The sequence below is a fragment of the Rhea americana genome, unplaced genomic scaffold (assembly GCF_003343005.1).
Source record: "Rhea americana isolate MKP2758 unplaced genomic scaffold, rheAme1 scaffold_75, whole genome shotgun sequence".
Classification (NCBI taxonomy): domain Eukaryota; kingdom Metazoa; phylum Chordata; class Aves; order Rheiformes; family Rheidae; genus Rhea; species Rhea americana.
The window spans coordinates 2252890-2277120 of NW_028186923.1; the positions used below are offsets into that span (position 1 = coordinate 2252890).

General features: G+C 46.4%; 1 protein-coding gene across 3 annotated transcripts in view; it reads right to left on the reverse strand.

Moving 5' to 3' along the window:
- The window catches only part of CTIF (cap binding complex dependent translation initiation factor), a 198948-nt gene that overhangs the window by 48018 nt on the left and 126699 nt on the right, over positions 1 to 24231 (reverse strand). For all 3 annotated transcript variants that reach the window (XM_085322151.1, XM_085322150.1, XM_085322149.1), the window contains 2 exons: positions 12717 to 13158; positions 10472 to 10801 (listed from right to left, as the gene is read on the reverse strand). In XM_085322151.1, the coding sequence (XP_085178277.1) occupies positions 10472 to 10801; positions 12717 to 13158 (772 nt within the window). The remainder of the gene's footprint in view (positions 1 to 10471; positions 10802 to 12716; positions 13159 to 24231) is intronic.

Sequence of the window (24231 nt, forward strand, 5' to 3'; positions counted from 1 at the left end):
TYGATGGACATTTGCTACGAGCCATTTTAAAAAGATCCAGTGTATTTCATAAAAACAAACAAACAAACAAATCCACCTCTCTTCAGCCAAYGCCTGCTAAGAGTCAGCCTTGGTGCAAACAACGGCTCAACTGGCAAGATTTTGCGCTGTGTAATAGAAATAGCCCTTCGGACCCTGGCATCAACGTATTTCCAAATGCAGGGACATACCAGATTTTGACTCTGAATCATGTATGAGCTCTGAAAGAGGCTGTCTTGGTCTGTGTGTATAGATGCACCTTTTTTTTTTTTTTTAAAAAAAAAAAAAAGGTATCACCCTTCTGTTTGATGTGTTGTTGGGAACGGTTGCTAAGGGAAGCGGTGTACGGTTACAGCCACGGTGATGTCCACTCTAAGAATATACTTTGCTATGCATAGTTCAGATGCAGACACATCTCTGCTATAAAGAGCACGGAGATTTCAACAGAGGAATACTCCAACTTATGTTACACATGAAGGGTTTGTGATACATCGCTTAAAAACAACCCCTCCTCCCCCCAAAAAACCCCATCAACCCACCACAGGCAGTAGAAGGCAGTGATTAAAACTATGACAGGCAAAAATCGCTTGCAGGAAACTTCCTTTCATTTTCTTAATCAAGAGGGTATTTATAGAGGGACAAAGAAACCATACGCATGTATGCCAAGCCCTCAAGCCCTCCTTGCACCCAGTGCGGACATGTCCCTCCTGGAGGTTCACACTAGGACCAACCTCAGCCTCTGGACCTGCTCATCCAGGCCCACAACTTCAATCTTTCCTTAACAGCATGTTTAATGTTAATGTGAATGGGCTATAGCTGCCTCCTCCGGCCTGGACTCATCAGAGTGGAGGAAAAGGAGCCTTTACCATGGAAAAAACAGCTCACTAGCCTGTTAAACTTATAAGTTATTACAAACTTATAAACTTAACTGAAAGGATATCCTTCTTCTAGGATCCTATCTTCTGGGATATCCTAGAAGATACACTTCTTCTAGGAGAGCAGACTATCTGAACCCAGAAGGATACCTCCTGAGAGTAATAAAGGCAAAGGAGGACGAGCCTGGGCTCTTTTCTCTGTCTCAGCGCATTCTAGATGCTTTCACAGAGGAAAACCATGCTCAGCTTCTCCACTGCATATGCAACCATCTCCTGGGAGCTGAAGACCACTCCGTGTGCCACTGGCGGTGGTATTAAGGACATCTTTGGAGCTCTGCGCTAAGGAAACACATTTTCTGTGTTGATCTGAGGAAACAGTGAGCGCTGGGAACTACAGTCTGGGCAGAGAGCAGGGGGAATAGGGCGGCATTGCTTCCCACCAAGGAAAGAAGGCAACCGGTACCATTCTGCACCAGTTTGTTGCAGCTATCTGGCAAGCTACTGAGGCCCTTCGCCACCGGGGATGTTGGGCCGCTCTGATTTAACTCGCCTGCGTCCCCTGCAAACTGAACCCARTACGGASGAGATCAGAACCAGACATGGAGACAGCTGCGGCAAGTCTTCTGCGCTTCATGCACTGGTTCGTTTCCAGCCRGGGCTACTAAGCTGGAAAGTGTAYACGCTGGCCAAGGGAGACTCGCTTTAGAGGAGGTGCCCGCAGGGAGGGGATGACACGGCGGCAGTCTCGTGCCACGGAGCTGGCATACACCGCAGGCCCCCAGCAACGTCTCCCGAGATAAGCCGCRATCAGGTGGGGTCCCTGAGCGCCCCTCCGACACGCGTGCCTGTCGACAGCTGCAAATATAAGAGGAGGCAGGTTAAAAAAGACCAGTTTCTTCAGCGAGCGGCGCTCCGGCTCCGCGGGCAAAGCGCTTCAGCACTCGGCTGAATCGCCCCGGGGCCCCGCGGGGCTTCGGGGACGCGATCGATACGGCTTTGCCCGGCGCTGGCCGGGCGGCTCAGTGGCTAAGCGCACTAAGCTGTTAGATCCTGCGCGAGAGCCCGGGGCACGTCTGGGTGCCGCGGGTCAGGCTGAGCCCTGGGCAGCGCAGTCGCGCAGCCGGACAGCAAGGCACAAACAAGTCCCCCGGGCTCCTGCAAAACAGCAACATCTGCTGGCGGCATATGGGGGGCCGGGGGGAGCGGCGGCGGCCGCCGGCTCTGCCCGCGCTGCCGGCCGGCAGCAGCGCCCCGGGGATGAGCGGATCAGAGGAGAGGGCATCTTTATCCCTATTTATCACACCCTGGGATGGTAATTCCCGAGCTTGCCGGTGTGCAGCTAGCAGAGCTCCTTACGTTTTGGGAGCAGATTAGTCTGAAAGGTGCTAGAGAGACAAATCCAGCTCTCTAGGGCGAGCGTTTTAGTCACGTTTTTAATTAATGGGAAATTATTGCGAAATGGCTGAAAAGTATCTGCAAATGCCTGACTGCGGAGAGGTTAGGGCCGGAGCCGGGCAATGTTTTCAGCTGGCAGCCGCTGCCTGATGCTGCCAGTGCCCTTATTTCGCATTAGGACAGCTGCGACAAGTCTTTTGTGCTTTACACACTGGTTCGTTTCCAGCCGGGGCTATCGAGTCTGAATGTGTTGCAAAAACTGCAGTTTCAGGGCCGACCAAAACATTTCATAAATTCGTGTGAATCCACCCAATTGTTTTGATTGGAAAAAGAAACAGTGTGTGTGGAGAAAGTCAAAATACTTTACTATCAGACACGACATCTGTTAAATTATTCAATTTCAGATAACACTGTACTTTTGACCTGTACTGATCTGCAACCTTCTGCTATGTCAAGATATTTTTAAAAGATGAGCATTTTGGGGCTGAGCAAGTTCCTGTGCATTTTTCTGTGCTCTTGCACATAAAATCAGTTATCTGCAGAATCTCTTCTCTCTCTGCAGCTAATTTCTCTGCAGCTTTCCAAAACAGGCGTCACATTCCCTACCTGTGCGTGGAGCTCAGCGAGACCTGTCACATGTTTCCGAAGAGCACTATGGGATTCTCTGGAGAAATGATGTGTTATTCAACCCACACTCATGCCATCACTCTTTTCCATAGCAATTTCAACAAACCTTATCTGCCTGTTTACACTCTGATGGAGCTGGACTCGAGTGAACATGACCATAATTTGTCTCATCCTGCTTTATAATCACTTTTGAAAAAAAATGAGTAGAAGAAAATTGCTGTTTAGTAAAAGCAACAATCAGATTTGTGTTCTGGCTGGGAACACTCAAGGCTTCTGCATGGGAAAACTGTGAATCAAGGAGAGATGCAGGAAGAGAAGTTGTCAGATGCCTGCAGGGCTGCAACAACCCTCCACTTCCAAGGTGATGAGAAAAGTAAAAATGGACCAGACAGTTTGCGAGCTTACCTTGGTTTACATTCAATACTGATTTTCATTATCTGATTTTGTGCCTTATTTGCCTCTTCCCCCTGCTGCTAAACACCATCATTAGGTGAGACCAAATAATTATGGAGATTTGCCCAAGCCCACTGGCTCTACCAGCGGGCTGAGTGGCTCTTAGCTATGTTTCGACGACAACGAGAGGCAGACTAAAACACGGAGACGCCGATTCTCACGTCTCCTCCGGGGCTTTCATCACCTCTCCGTGGTTTTCAGCACCTCTCTGGGTACGTTCCTCCTCCCAGCCATGCGGACGGTATGCTCCGTGGCCGCGGTGTTTTGGCCTTGTCTGCGTACACCCTAGCAGGACAAAGCTCTCAGCCTGGCTGGGATTAATTGTAACGTAAATGTCCACATCTCTCCTTCGATGCCCTTGACATGTTTTAATGTACAGGGGTAGTTTCTTTGGCCAGTGCACTTAAGTGCACTAAACCCTATTGCAATGATCCTGTTTATTCCCGAAGAATGGATTTCAGAGAGTTTTGAACCTTGTTGGAAATTCTCTGTTTCCATTAATACATGTTATTCCCATATGAACATCACAGAGTTTCACTGGATTGGTTACTCGCTGTAGCCCCAAACCAGTGGTCTCTTCTGTGTTTCTCTTTGTCCCTGCCTAAAACAGACTGGTTAATGGCTAACCTGAGTTTTCTTGAGCAGTAAAATAAAACTCTGCAATGACAAACAAGTTACAGGAAGAATTCTCTCTGGTTTGTTAATATTGTCTTTAGAGAAAACAAAAACCTGAAAGAGCTTTTCTCTCCTGCCGTGCGTGTCTTCACTCAGCGCTGGTTCCCTGGTTCCCTGGGAACCTATTTTTTAAAACCTATCTTTCCAGCGTAATTGTTTCTGCACTAGGGCGATTACGTGACTTATTCAAAGTTCCACCCGCGGTCAAACCGTCCAAGTCATGCAATCTATATACCAGCAGTGTACTCTTAAAAACCTCTAATCCTGGGAGACAGAAAATAACATAACATTAAAGAATATTAATACGTAAAAAATGACAAGTATATTAGCCAAATGGTTGTGTGGTGCCTCGCCATAAAATTAAACTTAATAACCCCTCCATCATGGTCATGCGAAATAAAAGAGATGGATGGCTTCCTAGAGCTTCTGCAGATCACCAAGTTCCCTTACCAGAGACACAGAGGCCTGTTGTCAGAGGAAACAGGGTGCATCTTGCCAAGCTCCGCAAGGAGACGCTGTTGGGAGGTGTCCTCTCCAGCACCCACAAAAATCCAAGGAAAGACCACTATTAATTCATGGGAGTTCACAAGCCTAACACTGGGAATCCTAAAGTCAACTACCTCCTTGTTCCTCTCCTGATGCTGCCCACAGTGACAAACGTCATGTGGAGGCTTCGTGAGTCACTGCCCTCCCCAGAGCACCTCACTGCTGGATGCGAGACCCTGAATTGCTGCTGGCTGCCTGAGATCTGCCCGACAGCAGCTCTCCTGGCAGGAGAAGGCAGCTTTCTGTACTTGTCTTCTTCTCTTTGTACTGTGGTGGGTCCACACAGTCACAGGAGAACCTGCCTGGACATAGCTGTTGCCAGCTCCAGTTGCCTCTGATGGCCCTGCTGCAGGATCTTGCTTACATAAGACTGCAGAGACTGAGGAAGCAAGCTCATGAATCCTGCAAGGACTACGTGTGACAATTTTGGTGTTGAACCTGAAGAGTAATAGGCCTGGAAAAGACAGGGATGGGTAAAAGGGAGGCCAAGGCCACCTTCTGCAGTTCATCCCTCAGGGTCATGCATCCCCTCTCCTTTCCTAGACTAATGGGACCTGAAGAAACCAGATGCTTATGAAAGCCTGAACCTAAGGGTCTGACAGTGTCTAAAGGGCCTGGCCACAAAGGACTGTCCAGCTGGCACCTCTGTCCAACAGCAGAAACCCCACGTCCAAGCCACCTGTCTACGGGACTGTTTGATTTTCACTTTACACCTCAAAGACAGGGACATGGATCTCACAGAGTGGCTACTTCTGCTCTCAGAGTTTGAACTTATGCAATACAGCAATGACCTGCTTTGTGTCCTCTGCGAATTGGGTCAGCCCAAACTCCCATTCCTGCAGCTAAGGCCCTGGTAGCTGAGACACTTCACAAGAAGCTTCAGAAATGGTGTTTTCCTCGCTGCCATGGTGATCATGCGATCCACCAGCCATCAAGATGAACACCGCCTTGTCCCAGGTCCTTATAGCTGTGTGTGTGAATGGACATGGTTGCAAGTTAGGCCTGGGACTAATTCAGTGGGTGCTCTCCTAATTTCTGAGGACAGGACCAACTCTTTGGGGGTAAACTTATGCCAAGAACAGCGTGCATTGGCTGGATTCCTTCTTGCACCAAAGACTCATTCTTCTCCTTAAAAATAACTTTCTTCTCCTTAAAAGGAGACAACAGCTTAATTTAAACCTAATGAAAACAGGAAGACCAGCATAGTGACTTGCCTGCTCCCTTTCTTCTAAGCTGCTTTGCAAGTGACTTGGGACCAGACCAAAATGCTATCAATCAAACATGCCAGCAGGGCTGTGCGCATGCTTGTTCTGCGACAAATATGAGGTCACGCAATTTAGGCATAATTTGGTAAGCAATGTTTTAGCAGCTCTGATGGCCTAAGAAATGACATCCCCCAACCCATTCCTCCTACGCTGTGCCAGCACACATGCTTGAGCTTCTGTGATGGGAGCCAGACAGGGGAACTAGTCCAGCTGGAGAAGAATCCCCCTGTCCTTTTCTTTCTGCTCAGTTATTTTTTAGCCAGATCAGTTTCTCAGTCTGATTCACTTCAGAAAAGCCTTGGTCAAACCAGGGCAAAGACATAAGGTAGAAGAACCAACTGAGGCGGACAGGAACAGCCTAACCTGGTTAGTAGAAGAAGTTCTGCTGCCAAATGTCAAACCACAACTTCTGTGTAGCTGGTAGGCTGAAGATTTGCATTAGATTGGATGGAGAGAACCCCAAAGAATCACTGATCCTAACTGACCTGGAGAAATATTATTTTCTCAACTTAGACAACACTAAAATTCCCACCAGCTTCGTAGAGTCACGATTGTACTCTGGCTCTCCCTGACAGCCCTGTAATAGGTATTCCTCCCTGGATTGCTCCCTGGACATCTCTGCATCTTGCTAGACTTTGCTTCCAACTTGCCTGTTGTAAAACGGAGAGAAAGCTATCACTGCTTTTGGAATTTAATTTCCTCTGTCCTATGCCCAGTGCAGATCTGGGTGGGATTTCTAAACCCTGTTGTTATCTTATGACTACATCCTGGTTTTCTCCAGCATCTGGAGAACTACCTCCCTGATGGCCTGCATGGACATGCTTGTAGCCCTTGCAAGATGGCAACTTCCTGCTTTGGCACTGCATTAAGCCACAGAGACGCTTCTCATCATCACCTCTTCTCTCCTCACCTTCACCCCATCTAGCTGCAGGAGTCACAAAAACAAGAACACAGACATAAAAGAAAATATCAGGTGATTCAAGGAGAAGCACTGGCTGGCCTCTGCCTCTTTTTTTTCCTAGCCATAGCCAACAGCTGTTAAAGAAGGCAAAACAAAACAATTCAATATGTTGGCCATAAGACCCAGCCAATGCTGAGCCTGCACCAAAATATCTAATGCTATACTCTCCAAAGCCTGCATGATGCCTTGTGGCATCATGGAGAGAATGTGGCATGCAGCTCTGAACAGGTCTGCTTGTTCGGACTCCTACGTTCTTTCCTCAACCCTGCCTCCAGGTGCGCCCCATGGAGCTACAAGTGTGACAGCACAGAAGTGCTGCAGGCTGCTCCTTCCATCCAGCCTTGCACTGAGCTAGCAAACAAACTCCTTGACCATCACTTGGCCACCGCATATCCGACCTCCTCACTGGAATACATATGCATGCGAGGCAATGAACAACACCGTGGTTTAACACAGCCTGTGGCAGGCGAAAGACTAATCTGCCCTCCCCCCCCCCATGCTTTCAGACTCCGTCTCTCCGTGATCCCGTGCATCAGGGAGCTACTCTTAGCCACCGTGCTCATCAGATGCGCCTGCCTTCTTGCCAGCTCACCGCTGGGAAAGGAAAGTGCTCTTTCCATGCAAACCCAGTGGATCATGAGACACGGAGTGTTGAATAATGGAATTTCTTGGTTGCTGGACTCACAATTTTCCTCCATCTGTTAGCACCATCAGGAAACAAGATCAGAACTCCTCGTGCACAGCAGACCCAGCAGGTTAGCCCCTGCCTGTTTACCATGTTACCACAAAGGACATTTATAACGCAGAGCACAACGGGCAGACGTGGCTTAGGGCTGCAAGCAGCACATAAAAGCTTCTCACCACTCCTGGGGCAACTCCTTCTCTGTTGTTATTTCCTTTCTTCAGAGACACAGCATATGCGAGATCAGCAAGTCCCTGAGGTCTCCCCGAGTGCAAGATGAACCAGACAGAGCAAAACAATCTAGCAAACACCTAATGTTGTTTTCCCCTTAATACTGCATCTTTTTTTCTGCATATCTCAGGAGGCTCTGTGTTAGCTCAGCCTCTCAGCAGTGCTTGGGGTATGTAAACAGGAATTAACTCTTTCAAACAGAAATTGAGGTAGAGGGAGATGAAAAACCTATCCAAGGTCAAAGACTGATCATTAGCACAACAAAATTAAGAGCCCTGAATGTAGTAGATACCCAAACCTGTCAGACTACTGGCTACTTACCAGCTTCCCTCTCATTTCCACACAAAAATCCATTGCTGGAAACATTTTCCTTAAAATACGTATTTCTAGGCCAAGTTTCCATTTGTCATTTTTTTGGGGGAAAAAAGTTTTGATATTCCCAGCAAGCACTACTATTCTGGATGCTTCTGGGAGGACAGAGACATCTAGCAGTGCCACAGCCATGTTGGTAGCAGTGGCAGGACACCAGGGACATCTTTGGCATTCCCTCCTTTTCTGACTAGTAGCTGCACCAAACTATCGTTCACAAAATGGAGGTAGTGATTGTCCCTAGGAAGCAATGTCTATGTTGGTGGCAGAACAAGGGCGCTTCTTCTCTTTCATGGCTATAAATGAGTGACAGCCTCTAAACACAAGAGAGAAGGGATCCAGCAAGCAGGAAGAAAAAGCAATCTTTCCAACCTTTTATCCGTAGCAGATCAGAAGCACTGGTGACCACCATGTGCTGTTTGCCCAAAAGATGACTCAACTCGCACGGTGCACACATATCCAGGCACAACCTGGGCAATGAGTAACCAAAGTGATGAGCTCCAGCAAGAGCAACAGATGTTCCAAAACCAAAGCATTTTGGGACACTGAACATGGGCACAAAACACAGATAGAGGTGAAATGAGAGCTACTTGATGTGTGTGCTGCAGAGGATTTTTGTGTGTGAAGGAACAGCCAAATGCAAGTATAAAATAAAGTAACAGGCCAGCGAACAGCATCACAGTTACAGCTCCTGGGCAATAGGAGTCCGAGAACTCCTGTGTCTAGGGGGCCTCCTTGTCATAACAGCACGAGATTGCTCCTATCTCCCTGGGAATGACCTTCCCCTTTCCTTGAAAGCAGCGTGTGGCAGGTAGTGGGTGACACACACATTCAGCTCCCAGACCACCAGGGTACTAGCGGTTTCATGCTGGCCAAAGCCTTGCATGCTTTCAACAGCCCCATGGACCCTGTGGCAACCAAAGTGTCTCAACATTTGCACAAGACTCACAGGCGTGTGCAGAAGAATATGGACATAGGGAGGACACTGACCCAAACACTGCTAGTAGCGACAAAACAGTGGCAGTCCAGATGTTCAAGTGATTTGAGTCTCCCTGCCCTTACAGCTTTCCCATCCAACATCAACCTGGACTGTCCTAAAAAATTCTGGATCAAACTCTACTTTAAGAAGCAAGCGAGATGTACCATCACTTTCCCAGCGCTTTCTCAACAACCCAGCATGCTATTTCATCCACCATTGCTCTGAGGATGGCCTTGCATAGCCGACAGTATGCTGAAGCTGACACAGTATTAGCAGTTTAGTCATTACCAACTTGGACCAGGTTTGGACAGATCGTTTCAAGTCAAAAAATAAAGGTATCATCAGTCCCGTAAGTCTCCATGTACAACTAATAAGCTGAGCTTAAGGACACAAATTCAAGGTTTCAGCTCTACATCTCTTGTCTCCAGGAAAGATGAAAGTTTACATGCCACCTGCTGCTCCTCTGGAAGGGGTCTCACACCAAGACACAACCAGAGGGACTGTTTGCCTTGCACTGTCAGGAAATGAGGCAGATAAGTGAGGGAGGCAGATAGGTCTCTGAACTATGAGACACCCTTTCCAGAAAACAAACCTCCACCTGTATAGCGGCAGTACAGTAACCACGCTCCCCCAGCAGACCGCTGCCACGTGAGGACAACCCCATCTCCCCACCATACATCATTATTATAGGCTAGTTACCAGAGCCACTGCTTTTTTCTCCCCCGCCTTTGCTGTCTTTGATGGTTTTAGAGCAGGACAACCAACCAGCACTGTAGATACTAACAAACAAGTCACCCAGAATAATCAGCAAATACACAAATTCTGACTGTCTGAGTTGCAAGTGCAGCTGGTACAGCTGTGAGCCACGCGAGATGACACCAGCAATTAGAAACCAGGAGCAAGCCATTTGGCCAGGCCATGCAGCAAACAGCCTACTCAGGGACCACGACTTCATTTGATATCCCTGGTGCTGAGAGGCATGGGTCAACAGCAAGAGAAATGGGCCTTAGCTGAGGAGAGTGGCAAGCACCCTCCACTGTACTGCCACATTGTCTCAGTACCATAGCAATGTCGCCACAAGGAACCTGCTCACCTTGCAGATGAGCCTTGGTGTGAGACAGCAGATTTCCACGAACAGCTCAAAAATTTGATATGAACAGTAACTGAATGATGCCTACAATGTTACACTACAATGTCTGTGACAATTGTAAAAGATCATAATGATGTAAAAAGAAATTGTAAAAGATATGCACAAACAGAACTGCAGAAACACTTCTGTTCTCCTCTAACAAACTGGTCACAAATGGAATTTAGTAGAAGCTCAGCTCTTATAATTTATGGTAAGATGAGGCTGGATGCAGCTGCAGATACCTAATTCACTAAATATCTCATTACCTGCAACATGTTGAGGAGCAGGCTCCGGAATTTAGTTCCTTCCACCATGAAGAGAGCCATTTTGTCACAGAGCTTGGCAGCCGTGGAAGCAAAGCTGCGGTCCGTCACTGCTTTCTGATAGATGGTCTTGACAATTTCACCCAGCATCTCCTCCGAGTTAGTGGAGTTCTGGGCCTCCTCCATGAATGTGGTGAGCTTGGAGTCAACATCGCTGCTGTTGTTCCTCATGCTGTTGAGGATTTCAATTAATTTGTCCATTTTGTTCTTTTGGGGATTGGTGGTTTCCACCGTGACTTCGTCCTGGTCCGTGAAAAGGGAAAGACAAGGCGTCTGTTACACAAGGAAAAAACAGACAGATCAGCCCTTGTTCTTCCAAAAACAGCAAAAGGGGAAGGGGATTGGGGAGACATATAAACAGACGTAGAAAAATCAAGGCATCTTCTAGAGGCATAATGGTCTCATCTCAGAACTGGAAGACAGTTAACGAGTCCTGACCTGGAAATGTTCTCTTCCTCCCTTTCTCACAGTAATCAAACCCTTAGTCCTCACCCTCTGCTCAGGGAGAAGATTTGCTTGAGGCACTCAGCTGGGATGCCAAGGTCAGATCACCCCCCAAGTGCCTTTGTAACCTCGAACAGGCTTCTGGGAGGTGCCTGCCTCTACCTAAGTTTTCTATCTACTACATGGTAATAATGGACATTTTCTTGCCTCTGTTTTGAAAGTAAGTTCATTAATGTCTAAGAAAATGTTCATAAAACAATTCCAAAAAATACGTACATTTCAATGTATATTTAATGATCTAACTTGGTATCGAAGATGTCACATGATCCAGCCATTAGAAGAACTCTTAACCTTTCCATCTCTTGACTGTTACATGTTTCCCTTCATGCCATTATCAAGCAATTTATTGCTTCTTTTTAAAATTTAACTATGCATTTGCCCCTTTCTCCCTCCCCCCTCCTCCCCCAAGACTAAGCCATACATTCTGCTTGCTCTGGTCTGTTCTCTTCTCTTCCTCCAGGTCAATCTTAAAAATCTGCCACACAATACAAACCCTTAACAATTTCTTGCACAACTTCCATGCCAGCTGGCAGGAGCTATCAGGCCAATTGTGTTCACTACACACACTGAAGACTGGTACTTCTGTGATGTGTTTCTTATATACAACTATTAAGCCTGATCCTGCAAACCTCTTCTCACTTGGGCAGGCTCACAGAAGCTAAAGTGTAAGAAGCTATGAGTGAGGATGATTTTATGATGAAGCTTTTGAAGGATCAGGTCATCACAGCAGAACACGAGAAACTAATGAAAATGAACACTTTGAAAGTCTCTGAAATACTCTCTTTGCTTTAAAGAAAATGAAAATAACTAACAAAAGCTCTTCCTTTCCTCTTGTTGCATATTTAAATAGTAAATGCCCAAGTATTCAAAGGTATGCATTTCCAACATGCAGTCCCATGGAATTGTATATGTTCAAGTTATTTTGTTCATTGGAAATCCCTACACATTTTCAATCTGAAAAAAGCATCTCAAGAGAAAGAATTCTGAGTGTCACAGGGGGAAAATGGAGATTTTATCCGTGATTTTATCTCAGAGTTCCTCAGAAATCTGAGGCTGAAGATTGTTTCCAGAAAGGATTTCTCCTCCGTCACTTGCATGCAATACTTTTGTTATTGTTGGGTAGTTGGAAGGAAGAGGGAAAGATAAGGAAGTTTCAATTCATTATCTAGATAAATGGATATCAGCTTTAAGTAGCTGACTCCAAATATTCAGCACTCAAAGTCTAAGCTTTGCATTTAGCTCTTTAATTGCTGAGAGACAAATTGCCTTTTTTAGACCTCTTTGGAAAGCAGATGAGCTCTGCAGACTGGGATTCAGTCAGTGGGAACAGCCATCTGGGAGCAAGCGCCTGCGTCAGCGCTTGCACATGCACCAGCCTTCTCAGAAGGCCTTCTGCAGGTGTCAACAGAGGCTTCACAACCTTCTAGGGAAACTCAATCTGACAGTAACCTCAGTCAAGGAGCCACATGCAGGTGAGCTAAGAGCCTCAGCAGCTGTCAATAAAAGGCCTCCTGGAGAAGCACAAAGACACTTCAAGGCAAGTGTTGACACTGGGAGATTAGAAGAGAAGCTGAGTGCGCTCAGGGGAAGGTCCCTGGGAACCCAGCCCTCTCTTCATATGGAAAAAGGCCAACTGCCAGACTCCTGAAAAGGGGAAATGCAAAGGTCCTGTAAGGTGTAGTACCTTTTCTTTTAGTCTCCTTCGCAGCCTGTCTTTGGAAGACTGGAGCAAATTGATCTTGGGTCTTTCTCCGATGCGCTCATGAATACTGTCTTTCCGTTTGGTTTCCAACTCCTGGCTGTACTGCTGAGACTGTTTCTCCACTGCCTCTGGGCCCCGGTGCGTCTCTAAAGGAATATGGACTGTGCAGATGGAGGTGTCCTCAATTTTCAAATTCTCAGTCTCTTTGGCATTTCTGTGCGTTTCTTTGTCATTGAGTGAGTGCTTCTGGTTGTGGTGCCATCTTCGGTTCTGGCTGTAGCCATGGTGGCCTGGCCTCCCTGAGGAGTGAGGGGCCTGGCCTCCCTGGTAGAGCTTCTGGTGTTCCCTGTTGTGTTTGGTGCCACCTTGCTGATGATCTGTGTGCTGCTGAGATTTGTTCCCACCAGGAAGTCTCTGCTGTCGCCTGGAAAGACAAAAAAAGATGTTAGTATGTGCAAGCCCTTACCTTTTGCTGCTTGGATCTGTAACAGAGGAGCAATGAAGATGAGGAAGACCTTCTCTGAGAGGGTAAATTGAGGCACCATTAACCATATTTACTCACTAAAAAGCCTTATTTACATAGTGCCTATAGCATCAGAGCTCTGATACCCTACATGAAAGGCACATAATGGCCAGGTCATGCTTTTGGAGGCAACACTGAAGGAAAAAAAACTGTAGCCGTGAAGCAGAAAATATGATTTTTCTCCCTGCTAGTGACTAGCAGAGCCATGTGAGATGGGAATGACTTTAAAAATAATACCTAATGATTTCAGTCCTGCTGTATTCCTATAAATTATCCCAGCAGCCCAATCTCATACCAACTCATGTTTCCAAACCCTGCTGAGCATCTCCATCAAATGCAACCTTGATGAAGAGAAGGAACCTAACCCCAGACTCAAGTTACACGATGTTTGAAAAATCACGTGCTATTGTACGCTGCGTGAGGCTTTGCTTGGCGCGTCAGTGCTAAACCAACTCATTCAATTCGGTCAGCATATCTTCTGTCTCACCAAGCAGTCTGGCCCTTGGAGGGTAGACACTGTTGTCCCCCTTTCCCCCTGTAGCAGGAGGGACAACTCCCTGGCATCCAACATGACGTAATATCTGACTCATGCCTCTAAATCTCCCTTCAAAAACCAGCATATTTCAGCTGAAGTTTTCAGGAGCAGTTAGATAACATTACTTCAGTCCTCAGGAAAAGCTCTCCCTTGTTTCAGTGTGAGATGAAGCTTTGAGATGAAAATGAGGAAGACTTGGCTAGTCCCACCTTGTCAAGGGGAAGCCAGACAGGGAAGAAGTATCAGAAGCTAATTTTTCCCAGAGACGAAAGTAGTTCCAAACCTGCTTGGCCTGCAATATTATTCCAGTGACTGGCACATCTGTTGTACCACCAGGACATACTGCTGTTAGTTAACTGCTCTGTTTGCAATATGGTTTTAAAAGTGCATCAAGAATTTCTGAGAGAGAAGAAAAAGTGAAAAAGCAGGCTGCTAAGTAACAGAGGTGCCTAAACCAAATGCTTTCAGCTACCCTTTCTCTCTGAGAAAGACACTGACAGTTGCTTCCTGCTATTCTTACAAAATTTTCTCAGTTTCTAAGAACCTTTCTCCCCAAATGTCCCCATTTCTGGAAATCTCCTAGAGCCCTGTTTGCACAACAGAGCTTGCCAAACACTGATGGCTCCCGGCGAGGGCCAGAGAAGGAACAGCCGGTACTATGTTAAACACAAATGCCGTGGCCAGCATTTCCCTCCCTCCTTAAGTGGTTGCAGATCTCAGTGGTTCACTCCTTGGGGAAAAAAAGGCCGAGGAAGGCATAGCCTGGACAGACAGAAGAGACCAGCTCTGCCCTTCCATGACTGCTACCTTCATACCCATGTTGTTCATCATTGCCATGCTTGGAGAGGAAGAAGACACACAGAGATATGATGGGATGGGAGAGAGCATGAATATGGCTCTGAGCAGATAACACTGAAATTCAACAGGCATAAAGAAGAGTAATTGCCCACAAATTATTTGCTCAACAGGATGCATCTACTCAGAAGGGACGAGCAAATCCACCAGGGTCAGCTCCAAGCCCCCTTGCTGCAAGCAGTAGCCTAGATTGCAGGTCCCCTAAAAACTGACAGTTGAATGGAGGGAATGCTTTGGCAGCATCTTTGTTTTAGCGTCCAAAGCTTGCATTTTCTCTAGAAATATGTCTGGCGTGGCAGGGTGCCTCAGAAGCAGACACCGTTATATTAAACTGCAAAAAAAAAAAAAAAAAAAAAAAAAAAAAAAAAAAGAGTTGAAGAGCGAGGAAATTTTCCTCTTGTTTCTTTCTACAGGAAGCCGGAGCTGGAGGAAATTCCTGCCAGCAGATGCAGCCAGAGAGTGTGCTGCATCCTCCAACTGAACTTGGACATTTCGGATTTCCAAATGGGCTGTCAAGATTATCAGTGTCTGCAACACACACATACAAACGTGCACAAATAATGAAGGAAGTTGAAAGGTCTCCTTCTTGCAGAAGGGCAAGACTGAGGGCATCGGAGGGCCCACCTGGCTCCGCACTCCTTCGAAGTGAGTTCATGCTGAGACAATAAAGAAGACAGATGTGGAGTGTTGTGTTCAGCGAACATCGCGTGGTGTTCACCTCCTTCACAGGTCACGTGCCTTCCATCAGGGTAATTCCCTGGCCCCTCAGAATCAACCAAATGGCTTTCTGGGGATGCAAACAGAAATGCTCTTTCTCTCCCAATGCATTTCCTCCTTCCAACTGGCTTCCCTGATCCGGCCAGGGGGCTGGGATGTGAGCACTGGGTCGCTCTCGGCACCGAAAAGCGAAGTCACTGATTCTGGAGCATGGCTTTACCAGGAGGAGAGGGCAGAGCTGCAGTGCCTCTAATGAAGAGATGCTCCCGGCGCCAGCCGGCTTCGCCGTGGACCGCACAGGATTAGCAACCAGCCCCGCGGCAGCTCCCTGCCTGCCTGTTGCCTTTTTAACACTTGCTCTTTGCTTCAAGAGCCTGCTGGATGCTTTAACGTTCAGCTCCTTACAAGGCCCTGGGAAACCGCGCAGGAGACTCGTGAGGGAATCTCCCCAGACTTGCACAGTCATAGACAAACAGGTGGATGCTCAAGAAGTAAAGACACGGAGCAACAAACAGTATCACGACAGTAACCTGTATGACTCTGTGTCACCACTGATCTTGTAGCTGCTATAATCCCCCTTCTCTGGCTCAGTCTCATCCCTTAACCCAAATTCCCATCTCTATCTGGATAAATAGCACAGGACATTTTAAACATTGCACACAGTAATTAATTTTATTTTCCTAGCAGAGATCTGCACGGCTTTGCTAAGCGTGTTTGGATGAAGGAAGTGGCCATTCACAAATACCCTTCAATGGTCAGCAGCTAAATGGCCTCCAACCTTGCCTGCCAAACCCATCTGCCCATCAAATCTGTATTCTTTGGCATCTGCACGAGTTAAAACCTACTTTCGGAGGCCAACTGGCTCCTAACCACAGAGACTGAGGGCTTATGCTTGGCCAGCGTAGGAAGAACAGGCTTGTTCTTGGTGGCAGTGGAAGGAATTTGTGTTTAGTCTCAGACCATCAAATCCGGGTTTCTAAGATATTCAACGTTTTTTTGCAAGCTGAATGGCAGAGGAGAGAGAAAAAAAAAAAGGAGACGGGGGAAGCTTTCCTGTTTGCGGGAGCTCACAACCATTTTATGAGCACAGATTCTCCACATAAAGTTTTCCTGGCATTTCTTTGTTTCCTCTCAGTAATGCAGTCACACAAACGGCTTTGTAAAATGCAGAAAGAGCAATGCTCATGAAAAGAAGAATGTCAAAATAAAAGTTAGTTAAAACCTAACTTATCCAGCACTAAGTTGTCACATTCTTAAACTTGCAAGAGTTTGGCTGCTATAATGTAGCATTCACTCTCTGAGGTTTTGCTCCTCTTTGGTCTTGAGCATCTAAGTTTAACTCCCAGCTTTGCTTTCAGTTTTGGGTACTTATACCTAAATATGCTGCTACTGTATTTGGGTTGCAAGTGCTGCACAGGGGTGATAAAAGCTACATATGGACGCTGTTTCAAGTTAAGAAGAGGGAAGGCAAAATATGCTTCTGTAATCAGAGAAAACCCTAAAGCGACACGCCACCTGAGATGGTTCTTCTTCTTCAAATGGTCCAAATAGCTGGAAATCACAGAAATGACCTCGGAAACAATCTAGCCTGTTCCCACTGCCATAAATTGTTTGAAGGGACATTTTTTTCTACAGACATGATGATACTATAAACCAAATACTTTCTGCTTAACGGCTGTGAAAGAAATGTAACATCAAAGCACTTGAGCAAAAGTGGTCTATTAAAGACTACTCAGTTCGGGGCTTTAACAATAAAACAGGGACAGGAAAGGGACCTCTGCTCACGGACTGGAGAGTGGAAAAGGCAATATCCATGCAGCAGGTAGCCGAATGCACACAGTCACAAACTAAAGCTCTACAGTCACTGCTGCAGGATGGAAACCACCAAGAGTTAAACAAGTTAGGAAACCACCCCCCCCCCCCAAAAAAAAGGCAAAGGAAGGGAAATGGCAAACAAGAAGCAATGTCCATGACTTGGCAGCAGGCACGGGTGTGGAAGATAATCCAGCATTCAGGCAAACACTCGTTTTAAGCTGTTATTCTCCCACCATGCCAGTGAAGCAAATGAAGCTCTACCTCATAGAAGAAAAGCCAAAGGAGAGAGCACAGGACCTGTATTTTAAAACAGTTTAGATGTTTGCCTCTAGAGCTCTCTCACTGCAGATTAAACTGACAGAAATAATCTCGTGTTTGCTCAAGGGTTGGAGTGCAGACACAGCCACGATGGCTCAGTTGACTCAGGATAACTCCCTCAGCTAACCTGGCGCCGTGGGAACCTGAAGTCACTTCCAAACCCAGGATTTTAGGTTTGCAATGCCAAATGCAAGAATAGCTTATGTCGTTAAAGATCTAGGCCTGAGTGGTGCAGGGTCTCACAAAAACATCTCTGAGGGGACGGAATTCACTCCTGAGAAGTGCCTGAGCTCCTGGTAGATCTTTCCTCTTTCCCCTTCTGGTCATCACTTAGGGTGAGGACACAGCACCTTGTCGGGGACGCAGCAGTGTGCGTGGCCATTGGCAGCATCCGTCTGCTGTTCCATGCTAACAACTTGGCTTCAGCCCCAGGGAAACTATCCCTACCTGGTGCTGCTTCCCATACAGGGCTGCATACTCCATGGGAAGCAGCAGCAGGAGACTAAGGTGGCTTTGAAAAGGGCCAAGTGAAAGGCAGGAAAAGGCACACCCCTCACCCTCATTGCATTTCTGTCAGATAGAAATCTGACAGTTCTTTTCAACCGTGATCGGAAGACCTTCAGGAACCATGGGATATTCTGAAGAGCCCATAAAAGGTAAAGCAGAAAAGCAACCCTAACGCTGGTGTGCTTCCACACCTTTCAGGGGTCTCCAGCCACCGAGCCTGGGGAGACGACATATGCTAATATCCTCCTTTCTTCTTTATAGTAAGCTTGCGTGGATACTGTGCTGGAGTCCTGGAGCCACACTCCCCCTCCATCACGGGCACCACTTAATTCTGTCCCCTTCCCACCACGAAGTGCCATGCCATGCCAGAGAAATAGTGATTTCTTAGGCTATGACAGTCCATGCATCAATCCCACACTACCCTCAGGAGAGAGGTACAGCGGTACCACCTTTCTTTCACTCTGTAGCACTGATGTTTGAATAGTAAAGGCATTTTGCAAAAACTGAGCTGATTAGAGTACTAGGTTGTATACTCGTGGCTTTGCCCAGGGCACAGGACAGCATCGTGTCACTGGAACGAACCCGGACAAGGGATCCTCAGCATCTGCGCTTTGTGAATCATGTTCAGGGCACATGTATGTCCTACAGTGGTTGTACGGGGATAGATCAACCTTGGTAGAAAAGTAATCCGGTTTCTCCCCAGTTGTAACGTTTCGTGCTGATAGGTATGTTCCTTAGCATAGTCTCTTACCAAGCAGACGATGACCTCCAAAAAAACCAAAACTAAACCCCACCAAATCCTCAAAGTGTCAGGCCCCAGGGAAAATCCATCCAAAATGATGCATTCACCCTTTCATTGTGCAAAGCCCCAGCATCTGCAGAATGCAACCGTCCAGAGAAACCATACTGCATGTGTTTTGAGGCACAAAATGGTCTTTCTGTGCCTTCATCAACAGTAATATTCCCTCCATAGTGTCTTCCAGGGAGCAGGTGTACCAGAGAAGAGGTTTCCTTTTGAGATAAACCAGCTCAAAGTTAATGCCAAAACTGGCTGCTGTTGCCCCACTCATTCCTGTGCCACACTTAAGAAAACACTTCTGTCGTGTGAGGAGCAATCCTGCAACTACAAAGCAGCTTGTTACGGTCACTCTAAACATCTAAAATCTCTGGGTTTTATGGCACCTTGGAAAGGTAATCAGTGAGTGCAGTCACACTTCTTCAGCTATCTGGAGAAGATATCTGGAGAGCACATCAGTCTCTCTTACCTGTTCCCTTTGATGCTGAATAACTGTTTTCACTTCAAGGGTCAAACTCTGATTCAGCTCAAGCTACCGACAAAACTCCCATTGACTGCAATGGGACCAGGAATTTGGCCATCAGTCAATGTGGAAGCTAAAGAGACATTCAGAGCTACAAAGAAACTGCAAAAATACTAAAAAGCAAGAGGAGACAGCCAAGGCTGCCAAGTTGGAAATAGGATGGTATCATTTGTGCTATCGTTTCTCTCCCGTTTTTCTTCTTTTCTTCTTTTTTTTTTTAATTAAGAAAATGAGATACCTTTCAACAGACTTTGGATCTGACAAATGCCTGCTCTGGTAGAGGAGCCTAGGCAAACAAATCTAAGACTACAGCTGTCTCAGTGGTTACCAGCCTACGTGCTCAGAAATACGGAATTCCTATAAGTTTTACTACATCGTTTGCTCCTAAGGAAAGCGACTGGAAAGCACAAGGCTGGGGAAAATAACTCCAGACACGTGCACAGCTGCAGTCTAAAACACAGTTGCTCTGTCCCATCAGCTCTGCTGATATCCCCTCAGCTAGACAAGTCCTCCGAAAGCTCACACCATTTGTCTGGCATGTTGAAAGCCTGTGGACAATGCGGGCTTGCATTCTCCTGGCGGTTGCATGGAGATTTGGTTAGGCAATTCCTGTAAATATGGAGAGATCAGCAGCTCCATCTCCAAAAGCACCTGGAAAATTCACCCCACAATGGGGAGCAACCAGTGTGTTTTGTGAACGGGTGCTCTGGGCATCCCCCTGGAAATGCAATGTTGGATGAACTGTCTCTGGAAAAGCTACCAGAACATCATGCTTTGCCTCAGGCTGAGATAACTCTCCTATGAGACAAACCTTGCTGGACGCACCAAGATCCTTGCAGGGAGAGACAATAGCTTTGTCCTGCTTTGGTGCAACGCCTAACGGTTGGGGGGCATGACCAGGGCCGCGCAGCAGCTAGCAATAAATGTCTGCTCGCAGTCACTTTGGCAAGAAGTTGAGACTTAACACTGGTGCCGTGCCCAAGGTCTAACCTTCTGCTTCCCGTTAATCTTTCTGGTGTTTGAATGAAAACATTCCTCACTGCACTTCGCTTGCTGGCTCTTCTGTGCCCTACTGCGTTTAGACAGCTTCTACAATACACTGTTCTCCACAGAAATTCAGGTAAAGGTGTTCAAACCGGAGAACAGAACACATGGCACAGAAAGCTTGTTTTTGTCTTTACTTCTGCACAAGGAATATGTCGTCTTTGTACTAGGAACAGGCCCAGGAATACAATGCAACCTCTTGGGAACATCTCATGACCAGCTTTGCTATTAACATGCCTGTGATTAATCAGGAATTGCCAATACTAGCGATTTCAGCCTGGTGCTAGAGTTGCTTCTGAACCTGACGGGGGCCCCTCAGGATCTTCCATCCCCAGAAGGATCCCATATATTTGTGGCACTCTCAAGGCTAGAAGAGCACAGCATGTGTGTAATATTATTGCAGTTGTGAATGGAGGATTTGCTTTCATCTGTCAGATGAAAGGCCACTTCTTTCCCTTCCTTGCTCCCATCTTCTTTTGAAAATCCCCCAGTGATTTTCTGTTGAAAGTGAGAGAAATTAAATATAACTATTTGAGTCATCAATGAAACAGTTAAAAGTCTCAGAGATTCTGACTCCAACAGTGAAAGATAGTTTCTGCATAGTTTTTCTATTTAGGTGGCTGGATTAACTTAGCTTGAAATGACAAAAGGGCAGGAAGAAGCAGAGCCTTCTTAAATATCCTCCTGAACAAACCAATTTTTCTGGATCCAGTCTTTCTGAATGAAGCATTTCACCCAGTGTGACACGTGCAGGAACCCATCCCTGGCATGGGAGGGACACCAGGCACAGCACGACACTCTCGGAGGCTGGCCTGACATGGCTTTCGGGAATGGGAATCGCCAGTTACGCTGTCCCCTCTGCACTCAGGTCACCATGTCCCTAGCCCTATCTTCTCTCCCCAGGAGCGCCATCCCGGGCCAGGACACCCGCTGTCCCTGGCAGCAGTGGAGATCACACGGCGGTCTCAGACCTTGTGATTACCCTTGTCCAGGATGCATCGATCCTCAGGATTAAAGCCCAAATCCCTGGAAGCGCGTGTGGCATTTTAGCACATGTACAGGGATTGGCAGGATTGGTGCTTTGGGCTCATATTCAGTCTCCTCTCCCCCTACACCCTTTCACTTTGATCCATGAGAGATGCCAATTGTTCTGCTCCTCACTGATCCCTAACGGAGACACCATTCGAGCCCACCCCGAGCCTGGGGGCTCCAGGGTGTCTACGCTGGGTTATGCCAGACTTTGGGCAGCAGTTAGTTGCTTACATGCCTGTTCAAGATGTTTCTAGCAACTCATGTTTAGGGCAGAGCTTGACAATACTTTCAGCCTCAGACCTGGTCTAAAGAAGTCACCACCTCTTCTGCTTGTCCAAAGCCTTGAATTCAACGGTCTACATGGCAGTGTGGTAAGCCACGCTGGGCAACTCATCTGAATTAAAAAAACTAGGGGAAAAATAAAGACATGTTCCAGTCAGACCAGCTGCCTAATCTTGTGTGTTGTGCAGCTCCACAAATAGCTGGACTGGCACCACTGAGCAGGTGCTGCTGGGCCAGCCACGGCCAGAGCGGTTTGTGCAAGGCAGCGCTGCTGCTGCAGACAGAACTGCTCGGCACTGGTTTTAGAGACCTAAGGAACATTGTGGCCCAAACTGGAAAGCCTGAAGGACACCAGTTAAGACCTAGACAAAATTTTACAGCATCTAAAATTGGTCCTGAACATAAAGCCTGAGAGGTCATGGGGAATTTTCCCATTATTTTTATGAAGAAAAAAGTCTGAATTTCCATTTTAGAGGCCTGACTTCTCCCAAGCAGTGCTTTTTACCAAGCCTATCTTCATCAAAGACACTCTGATGTTTTATGTACGTGTATGATGATAACTCAGTGTCATGTCAGTGTAGAGAGCATTGCAGCCTAGCCATGGCTGTTCTCTATCTTTGCTATGACTGAGAGTGGGAAACATTCAAATAAGCTTGACGGTTCCACACAATTTAATCAAAAACCTCAAAACCCCACAGAAAGCAACAACTATCAACTCAAAGCATGAAGAACATAGGACTTCTGTGTGTTTTTCCTTTGGCTTCCTCTCTCAAACTGGTTTCACTTGGCTCCAGTTTCATTTTTGTTTGCATTTTTCTCTGATGAGAAGGGAACAAGATGTCATGTTCACTTCTGAAAACAAAAATGAAATTATTCACACTTCTTTCACGTCTTTTTGTCACTAAGGTTAAAGACTATATCAATCACTAGAATGAGCCTAAGCATCCAAAAGGATATAGTGTTTTGGAAGGGTAGAAAATCCACCAGTCAGAATGGTGGTGATCAAGTTCTAAAATTGTCACTGAACATTAGAGACTTAACATGTATTTTGCATCTTACATGTATGCATCTTTGAATACATGCAACCAACTCTAGAGGACAAGAACAGTCAACAAAAACAATGGTACGAGGATAGAGATGTTTTTGATAGGGCTCACAGTCAAAAAATCTGACCAACAGGAAAATCATGAGGAAATCTTGAGATGAGTTTCCTGTCTGTGAACAACTCCCTTCATTGCCTTGGTTTCTCAGAGTACACCCGCAGTGGACAACTCTTCACTGGGCCTGGACATCATGCCTTTCTTGGTGTACTAGAGGTAATTTTGTTTGGCCTTTACAAAGTAACTAAACTTAAAATAACAGGCTAGCATTAATGGACTTCATGCCGAGACACCTGAAGGGCTCACACGATAGCTAAATTCTTCACAAAACTGGTGTAAGGCTGCGATGCAAAGCCAGGTCCAACATGGGTTATTTTGTGTTACGGGATGCTGATTGCATCTGCAATGATCAAGAATCTTTCCTAGCACAAAAAAGAACCACATTTCTCCCTCATGCCATTCTGCTGCATCTCTTTACACTTCTGAACCCCAGCACAGCTCCCTTCATGCTGATGGACAGTCCACTCACAAGTCTGGTAAATGGAGCAGAGGAGCGCACAGTCTGCAGGCTGGAGCGCACCGAGACAGTGCTGTTGGCTGAAAGGGCACTGCACTAAGCCCATTGGAACAGATTCAGTAAAACGCTGAAGAGCAAACTTGTCTTCTGCTGAAGTCAAATGAAACTCCTCGCATGCTGAAACGCCTGGCTGAATGGGCTGCCTGAGTCAGCTCTTTTCCTGTAAGCTTCATGGAAATGAATCTTCAGGAGGAATTTAAGTAGCTGTTTTGCAACACCAGCTTGGGAAAGATATCCCAAGTACAGATGGCATGCGAGATAGCTCCAAAACAGCTCTTCTAAATGCTTTGCTGGATCTCCCACAAATCATCATGGATGTCCAGATGGAAGCCTTTATTGCACAGACCAAGCAACCAGCTAGAAAGACATCCCCCCGCCCCTGGACTTCAAGGCTGATTGCCCAGACTGGTGTAGAAATCAGTGTAGTGATTTCATGTAGAAATTTCTCTTCATAAATTACATTACTTGGAACTATGTTTTTGGATTCTTAGCTTGTTGTAAATATTACACCAATATTACACAAAAACCATAGAAGAACACAGCAACAAGCAACTACATCCATTTTAGCTGAAATAATTTAAACCTGAAGTACATAACCACAGTATGTAATGTTTCCCAAAAATCTGCTCAGTGCAAATGCACATGGATCCTGGATTACTGGTAAGAATGTGAGTTAAATGCATATAGATTCATCTTTTACTACATCGTAATAAAAGAGTTTATATCTCAGACTCTAGGCTCCTTCCTTTAAAAATACACCAAGACTGATCAGTTATCCCAAGATCAGATAATCCTCTAACAGATATAATAAAATGTAAACCTATGCCAAGATGCACAGACTCCCAGACACAGCCCCGCATCATCCCTCCACGG